The sequence below is a fragment of the Salmo salar genome, chromosome ssa05 (genome assembly GCF_905237065.1).
Source record: "Salmo salar chromosome ssa05, Ssal_v3.1, whole genome shotgun sequence".
NCBI lineage: Eukaryota > Metazoa > Chordata > Actinopteri > Salmoniformes > Salmonidae > Salmo > Salmo salar.
Window position 1 is genome coordinate 2,396,469 of NC_059446.1, and position 13,893 is coordinate 2,410,361.

General features: G+C 53.5%; 1 protein-coding gene across 3 annotated transcripts in view; it reads left to right on the forward strand.

The window, feature by feature from the left end:
* The window catches only part of LOC106604098 (ectodysplasin-A), a 58,582-nt gene that overhangs the window by 12,979 nt on the left and 31,710 nt on the right, over positions 1 to 13,893 (forward strand). For all 3 annotated transcript variants that reach the window (XM_045717804.1, XM_045717805.1, XM_045717806.1), the window contains exons 2-4: positions 1,389 to 2,196; positions 6,899 to 6,940; positions 8,857 to 9,036. In XM_045717804.1, the coding sequence (XP_045573760.1) occupies positions 1,389 to 2,196; positions 6,899 to 6,940; positions 8,857 to 9,036 (1,030 nt within the window). The remainder of the gene's footprint in view (positions 1 to 1,388; positions 2,197 to 6,898; positions 6,941 to 8,856; positions 9,037 to 13,893) is intronic.

The window sequence follows — 13,893 nt, forward strand, 5'->3', positions numbered from 1 at the left end:
TAATGTAGGGCTAGCCAGGTAGCATGTCTTAATGTAGGGCCAGTCAAGTAGAATGTCTTAGTTAATGTAGGGCTAGCCAGGTAGCATGTCTTAGTTAATGTAGGGCCAGTCAGGTAGAATGTCTTAGTTAATGTAGGGCCAGCCAGGTAGAATGTCTTAGTTAATGTAGGGCCAGCCAGGTAGCATGTCTTAGTTAATGTAGGGCCAGCCAGGTAGCGTGTCTTAGTTAATGTAGGGCCAGCCAGGTAGCATGTCTTAATGTAGGGCCAGTCAGGTAGCATGTCTTAGTTAATGTAGGGCCAGCCAGGTAGCGTGTCTTAATGTAGGGCCAGTCAGGTAGCATGTCTTAGTTAATGTAGGGCCAGTCAGGTAGCATGTCTTAGTTAATGTAGGGCCAGTCAGGTAGCATGTCTTAGTTAATGTAGGGCTAGCCAGGTAGCATGTCTTAATGTAGGGCTAGCCAGGTAGCATGTCTTAATGTAGGGCTAGCCAGGTAGCATGTCTTAATGTAGGGCTAGCCAGGTAGCATGTCTTAATGTAGGGCCAGTCAGGTAGCATGTCTTAATGTAGGGCCAGTCAGGTAGCATGTCTTAGTTAATGTAGGGCTAGCCAGGTAGCATGTCTTAGTTAATGTAGGGCTAGCCAGGTAGCATGTCTTAATGTAGGGCCAGTCAGGTAGAATATCTTAGTTAATACTATACAGTACTGTACTGTATAGTACAGGGCAGTACAATGCAGTATAGTACTTGGCAGTACAATACAGTATAGTACAGGGTAGTACAATACTGACAGAGCTCCCTATATATAGCCGTGTTATTTTCTACTTCCTGTATATAGCCGTGTTATTTTCTACTTCCTGTATATAGCCGTGTTATTTTCTACTTCCTGTATATAGCCGTGCTATTTTCTACTTCCTGTCTATAGCCGTGCTATTTTCTACTTCCTGTCTATAGCCGTGCTATTTTCTACTTCCTGTCTATAGCCGTGTTATTTTCTACTTCCTGTCTATAGCCGTGTTATTTTCTACTTCCTGTCTATAGCCGTGTTATTTTCTACTTCCTGTCTATAGCCGTGCTATTTTCTACTTCCTGTATATAGCCGTGTTATTTTCTACTTCCTGTATATAGCCGTGTTATTTTCTACTTCCTGTATATAGCCGTGTTATTTTCTACTTCCTGTATATAGCCGTGTTATTTTCTACTTCCTGTATATAGCCGTGTTATTTTCTACTTCCTGTATATAGCCGTGCTATTTTCTACTTCCTGTATATAGCCGTGTTATTTTCTACTTCCTGTATATAACCGTGTTATTTTCTACTTCCTGTATATAGCCGTGTTATTTGGCTTAAATATGACTATCCTGAGTAGTGTTTGTTTCTGTTTCAACAGGAGAGGTTTCTCCACAGACAGCCGGATGGCCACCCTAGCAGACCCCCCACAGCCCCAGGGGACAGCAGCAGTATTCACAGACAGCCGGATGGCCACCCTACCAGACCCCCCACAGCCCCAGGGGACAGCAGCAGTATTCACAGACAGCCGGATGGCCACCCTACCAGACCCCCACAGCCCCAGGGGACAGCAGCAGTATTCACAGACAGCCGGATGGCCACCCTACCAGACCCCCCACAGCCCCAGGGGACAGCAGCAGTATTCACAGACAGCCGGATGGCCACCCTACCAGACCCCCCACAGCCCCAGGGGACAGCAGCAGTATTCACAGACAGCCGGATGGCCACCCTACCAGACCCCCCACAGCCCCAGGGGACAGCAGCAGTATTCACAGACAGCCGGATGGCCACCCTACCAGACCCCCCACAGCCCCAGGGGACAGCAGCAGTATTCACAGACAGCCGGATGGCCACCCTAGCAGACCCCCCCACAGCCCCAGGGGACAGCAGCAGTATTCACAGACAGCCGGATGGCCACCCTACCAGACCCCCCACAGCCCCAGGGGACAGCAGCAGTATTCACAGACAGCCGGATGGCCACCCTACCAGACCCCCCACAGCCCCAGGGGACAGCAGCAGTATTCACAGACAGCCGGATGGCCACCCTACCAGACCCCCCACAGCCCCAGGGGACAGCAGCAGTATTCACAGACAGCCGGATGGCCACCCTACCAGACCCCCCACAGCCCCAGGGGACAGCAGCAGTATTCACAGAGCCAAACGGAGCCCAAGGCAACAATCTGACTCAGGTATGGGCTTTAGCTCAACCAACTACACAGTGTTCATGTTTGAACTATTTATTCCATCACACACACACACACGACAGGCAGGGTCAGCTGCAGAGCCTGTCCCCTGAAGCTAGCTATATGATGAACAACTCATCGTCTCTCTGTTTGAAGTTCAGCCGTCTCTCTCTCTCTCTCTCTCTGGTTGGGAAGTTCAGCCGTCTCTCTCGCTATATCTCTCTCTCTCTATATCTCTCTCTCTCTATATCTCTCTCTCTCTATATCTCTCTCTCTCTATATCTCTCTCTCTATATATATATCTCTCTCTCTATATATCTCTCTCTCTATATATCTCTCTCTCTATATATATCTCTCTCTCTATATATATCTCTCTCTCTATATATATCTCTCTCTCTATATATATCTCTCTCTCTATATATCTCTCTCTCTATATATATCTCTCTCTCTATATATCTCTCTCTCTATATCTCTCTCTATATCTCTCTCTATATCTCTCTCTATATCTCTCTCTATATCTCTCTCTATATCTCTCTCTCTCTATATCTCTCTCTATATCTCTCTCTATATCTCTCTCTCTCTATATCTCTCTCTATATCTCTCTCTCTCTATATCTCTCTCTCTCTATATCTCTCTCTATATCTCTCTCTCTCTATATCTCTCTCTCTCTATATCTCTCTCTCTCTATATCTCTCTCTCTCTCTCTCTCTATATCTCTCTCTCTCTCTATATCTCTCTCTCTCTATATCTCTCTCTCTCTCTATATCTCTCTCTCTCTCTATATCTCTCTCTCTCTCTATATCTCTCTCTCTCTCTCTCTCTCTCTCTCTATATCTCTCTCTCTCTCTATATCTCTCTCTCTCTCTATATCTCTCTCTCTCTCTATCTCTCTCTCTCTCTATATCTCTCTCTCTCTATATCTCTCTCTCTCTCTATATCTCTCTCTCTCTATATCTCTCTCTCTCTCTATCTCTCTCTCTCTCTCTCTATCTCTCTCTCTCTCTCTCTCTATATCTCTCTCTCTATATCTCTCTCTCTATCTCTCTCTCTCTATATCTCTCTCTCTCTATATCTCTCTATATCTCTCTATATCTCTCTCTATATCTCTCTCTCTCTATCTCTCTCTCTCTCTATCTCTCTCTCTCTATCTCTCTCTCTCTCTCTATCTCTCTCTATATCTCTCTCTATCTCTCTCTCTCTATAATCCGCCTGCCAGCCTGATCATTGTGTTGCAGGCCCTTCCCTCCTCGTCAATTTTCTGAGTGTTGAATTAGGGTCTGGCCCCGTTTTGCGACGGGTCCAAGATGGACATGGACCTCACAGTAGTCAGCAAGGGGACGAACATTACTCTCAGCTGCAGCACCTGGCTTTAGTTAGTTGTCTTGTTGGTTATTTATCTGTGTGGCCCAAATGACACCCTTTTCCATATGGGCCCTGGTCTATAGTAGTGCACTATATAGGTAATAGGGCTCTGGTATAAAGTAGTGCGCTATATAGGGAATAGGACTCTGGTATAAAGTAGTGCACTATATAGGGAATAGGACTCTGGTATAAAGTAGTGCACTATATAGGGAATAGGACTCTGGTATAAAGTAGTGCACTATATAGGGAATAGGACTCTGGTATAAAGTAGTGCACTATATAGGGTGCCATTTGGGATGCACCCTCTGTGTATAATAGATCTTCTAAGCTAGTAGACCTGTCTACTGAGGCGTCCTACCCCCTTAATAATAATAAATTAGGATTTCGCCCCGATTTGAGCGTGACTCGTGGTGGAGTTTTACCATCTCTAAAGAATCTACATAATGTCCCACGAGGTATTCAGGATGGACTGGTGATTACAGGACATTCCTCTAGACTGGGGATTACAGGACATTCCTCTAGACTGGGGATTACAGGACGTTCCTCTAGACTGGGGATTACAGGACGTTCCTCTAGACTGGGGATTACAGGACGTTCCTCTAGACTGGGGATTACAGGACGTTCCTCTAGACTGGGGATTACAGGACGTTCCTCTAGACTTGGGATTACAGGACGTTCCTCTAGACGTGGGATTACAGGACGTTCCTCTAGACGTGGGATTACAGGACGTTCCTCCAGACGTGGGATTACAGGACGTTCCTCCAGACGTGGGATTACAGGACGTTCCTCTAGACGTGGGATTACAGGACGTTCCTCTAGACGTGGGATTACAGGACGTTCCTCTAGACGTGGGATTACAGGACGTTCCTCTAGACGTGGGATTACAGGACGTTCCTCTAGACGTGGGATTACAGGACGTTCCTCTAGACTGGGGATTACAGGACGTTCCTCTAGACGTGGGATTACAGGACGTTCCTCTAGACGTGGGATTACAGGACGTTCCTCTAGACGTGGGGATTACAGGACGTTCCTCTAGACGTGGGATTACAGGACGTTCCTCTAGACGTGGGATTACAGGACGTTCCTCTAGACGTGGGATTACAGGACGTTCCTCTAGACGTGGGATTACAGGACGTTCCTCTAGACGTGGGATTACAGGACGTTCCTCTAGACGTGGGATTACAGGACGTTCCTCTAGACGTGGGATTACAGGACGTTCCTCTAGACGTGGGATTACAGGGAGCTGACTGAATCTCAGTTATTGGGTTTAAATTAGTAGAAAGAACTCACCTTTGAGACGTTCACCATCCGTCTGTAAAACTGAGACACACTAACCACTACCAGACCCCTGCTCTCAACACACACACACATCCTTTTGTAATCGCAGCCTCTGAGCTGTGGGTGTACACACACACACACACACACACACACACACACACGTGTTACTCCCGGAGATCGACATCTTCAAAGACCCAAGGTTTGTTTTTATTAGCATAGCTCACATTCTAAACATGGAGTACAAAAGCAAAGCTGTGCATATTGAGATACTGAATACTGACTGATTACTGGAGATGGGGGTACTAAATCAAATCAGTCAAATGAATGAAACACATCAATACGTCAAAACCTGACACGTCCTCTGAGACGGCCCCCCCCCCTGGAGCGTCCTCTGAGACGGCCCCCCCCCCGGAGCGTCCTCTGAGACGGCCCCCCGGAGTGTCCTCTGAGACGGCCCCCCCGAGCGTCCTGCGCCCCCCGAGCGTCCTCTGAGACGGCCCCCCGAGCGTCCTCTGAGACGCCCCCCGGAGCGTCCTCTGAGACCCCCCCGAGCGTCCTCTGAGACGGCCCCCCGAGCGCTCGAGACCCCCCCGGAGCGCCTCTGAGACGGCCCCCCGAGCGTCCTCTGAGAGGGAACCCCCCCCGGAGCGTGGTGAACGGGGGGACAGCCAGATTGCCTCGGTAGTGACGTGGTGAACGGGGGGGGCAGCCAGATTGCAGCAGCAGGGCTGGTGATGCCCCTCTAGCATGTGGGAACTAATTCACACTTTCATCTGGCTACATTCCCCATCTGAGGCTAATTCATAGGACAGGAAGATCTCTAATCATCCACCACACACACACACACACACACACACACACACACACACACACACACACACACACATCGCAAGCACACACACACACATCCTGATGTGGTCTAAGAACGCTGGAGGTGAAACCACACTTAGAAATTACTGGAATTACTGGAATACACACACCGCAGATGGGGACACACACACACACACACACACACCGCAGATGGACACACACACACCGCAGATGGACACACACACACCGCAGATGGACACACACACACACACACACACACACACACCGCAGATGGACACACACACACCGCAGATGGACACACACACACACTGACATACCTCCACACATACCCCATGTTCTGCTTGTTGAGGATGTAGTGTTACTGTATTCAGGGAGGTAGAGGATGTAGTGTTACTGTATTCAGGGAGGTAGAGCTGGTAGCGTTACTGTATTCAGGGAGGTAGAGGATGTAGCGTTACTGTATTCAGGGAGGTAGAGGATGTAGCGTTACTGTATTCAGGGAGGTAGAGGATGTAGCGTTACTGTATTCAGGGAGGTAGAGGATGTAGTGTTACTGTATTCAGGGAGGTAGAGGATGTAGCGTTACTGTATTCAGGGAGGTAGAGGATGTAGCGTTACTGTATTCAGGGAGGCAGAGGATGTAGCGTTACTGTATTCAGGGAGGCAGAGCTGGTAGCGTTACTGTATTCAGGGAGGTAGAGCTGGTAGTGTTACTGTATTCAGGGAGGTAGAGGATGTAGCGTTACTGTATTCAGGGAGGTAGAGGATGTAGCGTTACTGTATTCAGGGAGGTAGAGGATGTAGCGTTACTGTATTCAGGGAGGTAGAGGATGTAGCGTTACTGTATTCAGGGAGGTAGAGGATGTAGCGTTACTGTATTCAGGGAGGTAGAGGATGTAGTGTTACTGTATTCAGGGAGGTAGAGGATGTAGCGTTACTGTATTCAGGGAGGTAGAGGATGTAGCGTTACTGTATTCAGGGAGGTAGAGGATGTAGCGTTACTGTATTCAGGGAGGTAGAGGTTGTGGCGTTACTGTATTCAGGGAGGTAGAGCTGGTAGTGTTACTGTATTCAGGGAGATAGAGCTGGTAGTGTTACTGTATTCAGGGAGGTAGAGGATGTAGTGTTACTGTATTCAGGGAGGTAGAGGATGTAGCGTTACTGTATTCAGGGAGATACCTGATGTTCTGTCCACCATCAAGACTAGATGAAACACTTGTTTGTTTTTGTCTTTCAGAATCAACTGGGAAACGGAAAGAAACGGAAAGAAGAAAGAAAGGTGATTTCATGTAATGTGTCCTCCTCCTGAACCTCCTGTAATGTGTCCTCCTCTGAGCCTCCTGTAATGTGTCCTCCTCTGAACCTCCTGTAATGTGTCCTCCTCTGAACCTCCTGTAATGTGTCCTCCTCTGAACCTCCTGTAATGTGTCCTCCTCTGAACCTCCTGTAATGTGTCCTCCTCTGAGCCTCCTGTAATGTGTCCTCCTCTGAGCCTCCTGTAATGTGTCCTCCTCTGAGCCTCCTGTAATGTGTCCTCCTCTGAGCCTCCTGTAATGTGTCCTCCTCTGAGCCTCCTGTAATGTGTCCTCCTCTGAGCCTCCTGTAATGTGTCCTCCTCTGAGCCTCCTGTAATGTTTCCTCCTCTGAACCTCCTGTAATGTTTCCTCCTATAAGCCTCCTGTAATGTGTTCTCCTCTGAACCTCCTGTAATGTGTCCTCCTCTGAACCTCCTGTAATGTTTCCTCCTCTGAACCTCCTGTAATGTGTCCTCCTCTGAGCCTCCTGTAATGTGTCCTCCTCTGAGCCTCCTGTAATGTGTCCTCCTCTGAGCCTCCTGTAATGTGTCCTCCTCTGAACCTCCTGTAATGTGTCCTCCTCTGAGCCTCATGTAATGTTTCCTCCTCTGAGCCTCCTGTAATGTGTCCTCCTCTGAGCCTCCTGTAATGTTTCCTCCTCTGAACCTCCTGTAATGTTTCCTCCTATAAGCCTCCTGTAATGTGTTCTCCTCTGAACCTCCTGTAATGTGTCCTCCTCTGAACCTCCTGTAATGTTTCCTCCTCTGAACCTCCTGTAATGTGTCCTCCTCTGAACCTCCTGTAATGTGTCCTCCTCTGAACCTCCTGTAATGTGTCCTCCTCTGAGCCTCCTGTAATGTGTCCTCCTCTGAACCTCCTGTAATGTGTCCTCCTCTGAGCCTCCTGTAATGTGTTCTCCTCTGAACCTCCTGTAATGTGTTCTCCTCTGAACCTCCTGTAATGTTTCCTCCTCTGAACCTCCTGTAATGTGTCCTCCTCTGAACCTCCTGTAATGTGTCCTCCTCTGAACCTCCTGTAATGTTTCCTCCTATGAGCCTCCTGTAATGTTTCCTCCTCTGATCCTCCTGTAATGTGTCCTCCTCTGAACCTCCTGAAATGTGTCCTCCTCTGAACCTCCTGTAATGTTTCCTCCTCTGAACCTCCTGTAATGTTTCCTCCTATAAGCCTCCTGTAATGTGTCCTCCTATAAGCCTCCTGTAATGTGTTCTCCTCTGAACCTCCTGTAATGTTTCCTCCTCTGAACCTCCTGTAATGTGTCCTCCTCTGAACCTCCTGTAATGTGTCCTCCTCTGAGCCTCCTGTAATGTGTCCTCCTATAAGCCTCCTGTAATGTGTCCTCCTATAAGCCTCCTGTAATGTGTCCTCCTCTGAACCTCCTGTAATGTGTCCTCCTCTGAACCTCCTGTAATGTGTCCTCCTCTGAACCTCCTGTAATGTGTCCTCCTCTGAACCTCCTGTAATGTGTCCTCCTCTGAGCCTCCTGTAATGTGTCCTCCTCTGAGCCTCCTGTAATGTGTCCTCCTCTGAGCCTCCTGTAATGTGTCCTCCTCTGAGCCTCCTGTAATGTGTCCTCCTCTGAGCCTCCTGTAATGTGTCCTCCTCTGAGCCTCCTGTAATGTGTCCTCCTCTGAACCTCCTGTAATGTGTCCTCCTCTGAGCCTCCTGTAATGTGTCCTCCTCTGAGCCTCCTGTAATTCACTGAGTTCATGGTGCACAGATATAACGTTCATGGACTTAATGAGACTCAGGCGACCTGTTATGTTGAAACTCTGCCTTAATTCATCTGCAGACATTAGTCATTTGACTTTAGGCACCAGATATTCGTATTAACGATAGGAATAATACTCATGATGTATTTCTGTGTGTCCGTGTGCCCCAGGCAGGAAGAGGTCTCCTCCAGGAGCTCAGGGCTCCCCCGGTCCACCTGGTTCCCCAGGCCCCCAGGGGCCTCCAGGTATTCCTGGTATTCCTGGTATTCCTGGTAGCAACGCTGTGGGCCCAGCTGGCCCTCCTGGTCGTCCCGGAGCACAGGGGCCCCCCGGGCTGACGGGACCGGCAGGTAAGGATGAGATAATAGATCTAGACGAGCATATTGGTCAGTCATATTATGGCTGTGTCCCAAATGGCACCCTGTTCCCTATAGCGGTGGTTCCCAGCAGCACCCTGTTCCCTATAGCGGTGGTTCCCAGCAGCACCCTGTTCCCTATAGCGGTGGTTCCCAGGGGGCACCCTGTTCCCTATAGCGGTGGTTCCCAGCAGCACCCTGTTCCCTATAGCGGTGGTTCCCAGGGTGCACCCTGTTCCCTATAGCGGTGGTTCCCAGGGGGCACCCTGTTCCCTATAGCGGTGGTTCCCAGGGTGCACCCTGTTCCCTATAGCGGTGGTTCCCAGGGGGCACCCTGTTCCCTATAGCGGTGGTTCCCAGGGGGCACCCTGTTCCCTATAGCGGTGGTTCCCAGCAGCACCCTGTTCCCTATAGCGGTGGTTCCCAGGGTGCACCCTGTTCCCTATAGCTGTGGTTCCCAGGGTGCACCCTGTTCCCTATAGCGGTGGTTCCCAGGGTGCACCCTGTTCCCTATAGCGGTGGTTCCCAGGGGGCACCCTGTTCCCTATAGCGGTGGTTCCCAGGGGGCACCCTGTTCCCTATAGCGGTGGTTCCCAGCAGCACCCTGTTCCCTATAGCGGTGGTTCCCAGGGTGCACCCTGTTCCCTATAGCTGTGGTTCCCAGGGTGCACCCTGTTCCCTATAGCGGTGGTTCCCAGCAGCACCCTGTTCCCTATAGCGGTGGTTCACAGCAGCACCCTGTTCCCTATAGCGGTGGTTCCCAGGGGGCACCCTGTTCCCTATAGCGGTGGTTCCCAGCAGCACCCTGTTCCCTATAGCGGTGGTTCCCAGCAGCACCCTGTTCCCTATAGCGGTGGTTCCCAGGGGGCACCCTGTTCCCTATAGCGGTGGTTCCCAGGGGGCACCCTGTTCCCCTATAGCGGTGGTTCCCAGCGGGCACCCTGTTCCCTATAGCGGTGGTTCCCAGGGTGCACCCTGTTCCCTATAGCGGTGGTTCCCAGCAGCACCCTGTTCCCTATAGCGGTGGTTCCCAGGGTGCACCCTGTTCCCTATAGCGGTGGTTCCCAGGGTGCACCCTGTTCCCTATAGCGGTGGTTCCCAGCAGCACCCTGTTCCCTATAGCGGTGGTTCCCAGCAGCACCCTGTTCCCTATAGCGGTGGTTCCCAGCAGCACCCTGTTCCCTATAGCGGTGGTTCCCAGCAGCACCCTGTTCCCTATAGCGGTGGTTCCCAGCGGGCACCCTGTTCCCTATAGCGGTGGTTCCCAGGGGGCACCCTGTTCCCTATAGCGGTGGTTCCCAGGGGGCACCCTGTTCCCTATAGCGGTGGTTCCCAGGGGGCACCCTGTTCCCTATAGCGGTGGTTCCCAGGGGGCACCCTGTTCCCTATAGCGGTGGTTCCCAGGGGGCACCCTGTTCCCTATAGCGGTGGTTCCCAGGGGGCACCCTGTTCCCTATAGCGGTGGTTCCCAGCAGCACCCTGTTCCCTATAGCGGTGGTTCCCAGCAGCACCCTGTTCCCTATAGCGGTGGTTCCCAGCGGGCACCCTGTTCCCTATAGCGGTGGTTTCCAGCAGCACCCTGTTCCCTATAGCGGTGGTTCCCAGCAGCACCCTGTTCCCTATAGCGATGGTTCCCAGGGGGCACCCTGTTCCCTATAGCGGTGGTTCCCAGGGGGCACCCTGTTCCCTATAGCGGTGGTTCCCAGGGGGCACCCTGTTCCCTATAGCGGTGGTTCCCAGGGGGCACCCTGTTCCCTATAGCGGTGGTTCCCAGGGGGCACCCTGTTCCCTATAGCGGTGGTTCCCAGGGGGCACCCTGTTCCCTATAGCGGTGGTTTCCAGCAGCACCCTGTTCCCTATAGCGGTGGTTCCCAGCAGCACCCTGTTCCCTATAGCGGTGGTTCCCAGGGGGCACCCTGTTCCCGAAAGCGGTGGTTCCCAGGGGGCACCCTGTTCCCCTATAGCGGTGGTTCCCAGGGGGCACCCTGTTCCCTATAGCGGTGGTTCCCAGGGGGCACCCTGTTCCCTATAGCGGTGGTTCCCAGGGGGCACCCTGTTCCCTATAGCGGTGGTTCCCAGGGGGCACCCTGTTCCCTATAGCGGTGGTTCCCAGCAGCACCCTGTTCCCTATAGCGGTGGTTCCCAGCAGCACCCTGTTCCCTATAGCGGTGGTTCCCAGCGGGCACCCTGTTCCCTATAGCGGTGGTTCCCAGGGGGCACCCTGTTCCCTATAGCGGTGGTTCCCAGGGGGCACCCTGTTCCCTATAGCGGTGGTTCCCAGGGGGCACCCTGTTCCCTATAGCGGTGGTTCCCAGCAGCACCCTGTTCCCTATAGCGGTGGTTCCCAGCAGCACCCTGTTCCCTATAGCGGTGGTTCCCAGCAGCACCCTGTTCCCTATAGCGGTGGTTCCCAGCAGCACCCTGTTCCCTATAGCGGTGGTTCCCAGCGGGCACCCTGTTCCCTATAGCGGTGGTTCCCAGGGTGCACCCTGTTCCCTATAGCGGTGGTTCCCAGGGGGCACCCTGTTCCCTATAGCGGTGGTTCCCAGGGGGCACCCTGTTCCCTATAGCGGTGGTTCCCAGGGGGCACCCTGTTCCCTATAGCGGTGGTTCCCAGGGGGCACCCTGTTCCCTATAGCGGTGGTTCCCAGGGGGCACCCTGTTCCCTATAGCGGTGGTTCCCAGGGGGCACCCTGTTCCCTATAGCGGTGGTTCCCAGCAGCACCCTGTTCCCTATAGCGGTGGTTCCCAGGGGGCACCCTGTTCCCTATAGCGGTGGTTCCCAGGGGGCACCCTGTTCCCTATAGCGGTGGTTCCCAGCAGCACCCTGTTCCCTATAGCGGTGGTTCCCAGCAGCACCCTGTTCCCTATAGCGGTGGTTCCCAGCAGCACCCTGTTCCCTATAGCGGTGGTTCCCAGCGGGCACCCTGTTCCCTATAGCGATGGTTCCCAGGGGGCACCCTGTTCCCTATAGCGGTGGTTCCCAGGGGGCACCCTGTTCCCTATAGCGGTGGTTCCCAGGGGGCACCCTGTTCCCTATAGCGGTGGTTCCCAGGGGCACCCTGTTCCCTATAGCGGTGGTTCCCAGCGGGCACCCTGTTCCCTATAGCGGTGGTTCCCAGCGGGCACCCTGTTCCCTATAGCGGTGGTTCCCAGGGGGCACCCTGTTCCCTATAGCGGTGGTTCCCAGCAGCACCCTGTTCCCTATAGCGGTGGTTCCCAGCAGCACCCTGTTCCCTATAGCGGTGGTTCCCAGCAGCACCCTGTTCCCTATAGCGGTGGCCCAGCAGCACCCTGTTCCCTATAGCGGTGGTTCCCAGCAGCACCCTGTTCCCTATAGCGGTGGTTCCCAGGGGGCACCCTGTTCCCTATAGCGGTGGTTCCCAGCAGCACCCTGTTCCCTATAGCGGTGGTTCCCAGCAGCACCCTGTTCCCTATAGCGGTGGTTCCCAGCAGCACCCTGTTCCCTATAGCGGTGGTTCCCAGCAGCACCCTGTTCCCTATAGCGGTGGTTCCCAGCGGGCACCCTGTTCCCTATAGCGGTGGTTCCCAGGGGGCACCCTGTTCCCTATAGCGGTGGTTCCCAGGGGGCACCCTGTTCCCTATAGCGGTGGTTCCCAGCAGCACCCTGTTCCCTATAGCGGTGGTTCCCAGCGGGCACCCTGTTCCCTATAGCGGTGGTTCCCAGGGGGCACCCTGTTCCCTATAGCGGTGGTTCCCAGCGGGCACCCTGTTCCCTATAGCGGTGGTTCCCAGGGGGCACCCTGTTCCCTATAGCGGTGGTTCCCAGCAGCACCCTGTTCCCTATAGCGGTGGTTCCCAGCGGGCACCCTGTTCCCTATAGCGGTGGTTCCCAGGGGGCACCCTGTTCCCTATAGCGGTGGTTCCCAGGGGGCACCCTGTTCCCTATAGCGGTGGTTCCCAGGGGGCACCCTGTTCCCTATAGCGATGGTTCCCAGCAGCACCCTGTTCCCTATAGCGGTGGTTCCCAGCAGCACCCTGTTCCCTATAGCGATGGTTCCCAGGGGGCACCCTGTTCCCTATAGCGGTGGTTCCCAGCAGCACCCTGTTCCCTATAGCGGTGGTTCCCAGGGTGCACCCTGTTCCCTATAGCGGTGGTTCCCAGGGTGCACCCTGTTCCCTATAGCGGTGGTTCCCAGGGGGCACCCTGTTCCCTATAGCGGTGGTTCCCAGGGGGCACCCTGTTCCCTATAGCGGTGGTTCCCAGGGGGCACCCTGTTCCCTATAGCGGTGGTTCCCAGCAGCACCCTGTTCCCTATAGCGGTGGTTCCCAGCAGCACCCTGTTCCCTATAGCGGTGGTTCCCAGCGGGCACCCTGTTCCCTATAGCGGTGGTTCCCAGGGGGCACCCTGTTCCCTATAGCGGTGGTTCCCAGGGGGCACCCTGTTCCCTATAGCGGTGGTTCCCAGGGGGCACCCTGTTCCCTATAGCGGTGGTTCCCAGCGGGCACCCTGTTCCCTATAGCGGTGGTTCCCAGCAGCACCCTGTTCCCTATAGCGGTGGTTCCCAGCAGCACCCTGTTCCCTATAGCGGTGGTTCCCAGCAGCACCCTGTTCCCTATAGCGGTGGTTCCCAGCGGGCACCCTGTTCCCTATAGCGGTGGTTCCCAGGGGGCACCCTGTTCCCTATAGCGGTGGTTCCCAGCAGCACCCTGTTCCCTATAGCGGTGGTTCCCTGCAGCACCCTGTTCCCTATAGCGGTGGTTCCCAGCAGCACCCTGTTCCCTATAGCGGTGGTTCCCAGGGTGCACCCTGTTCCCTATAGCGGTGGTTCCCAGCAGCACCCTGTTCCCTATAGCGGTGGTTCCCAGCAGCACCCTGTTCCCTATAG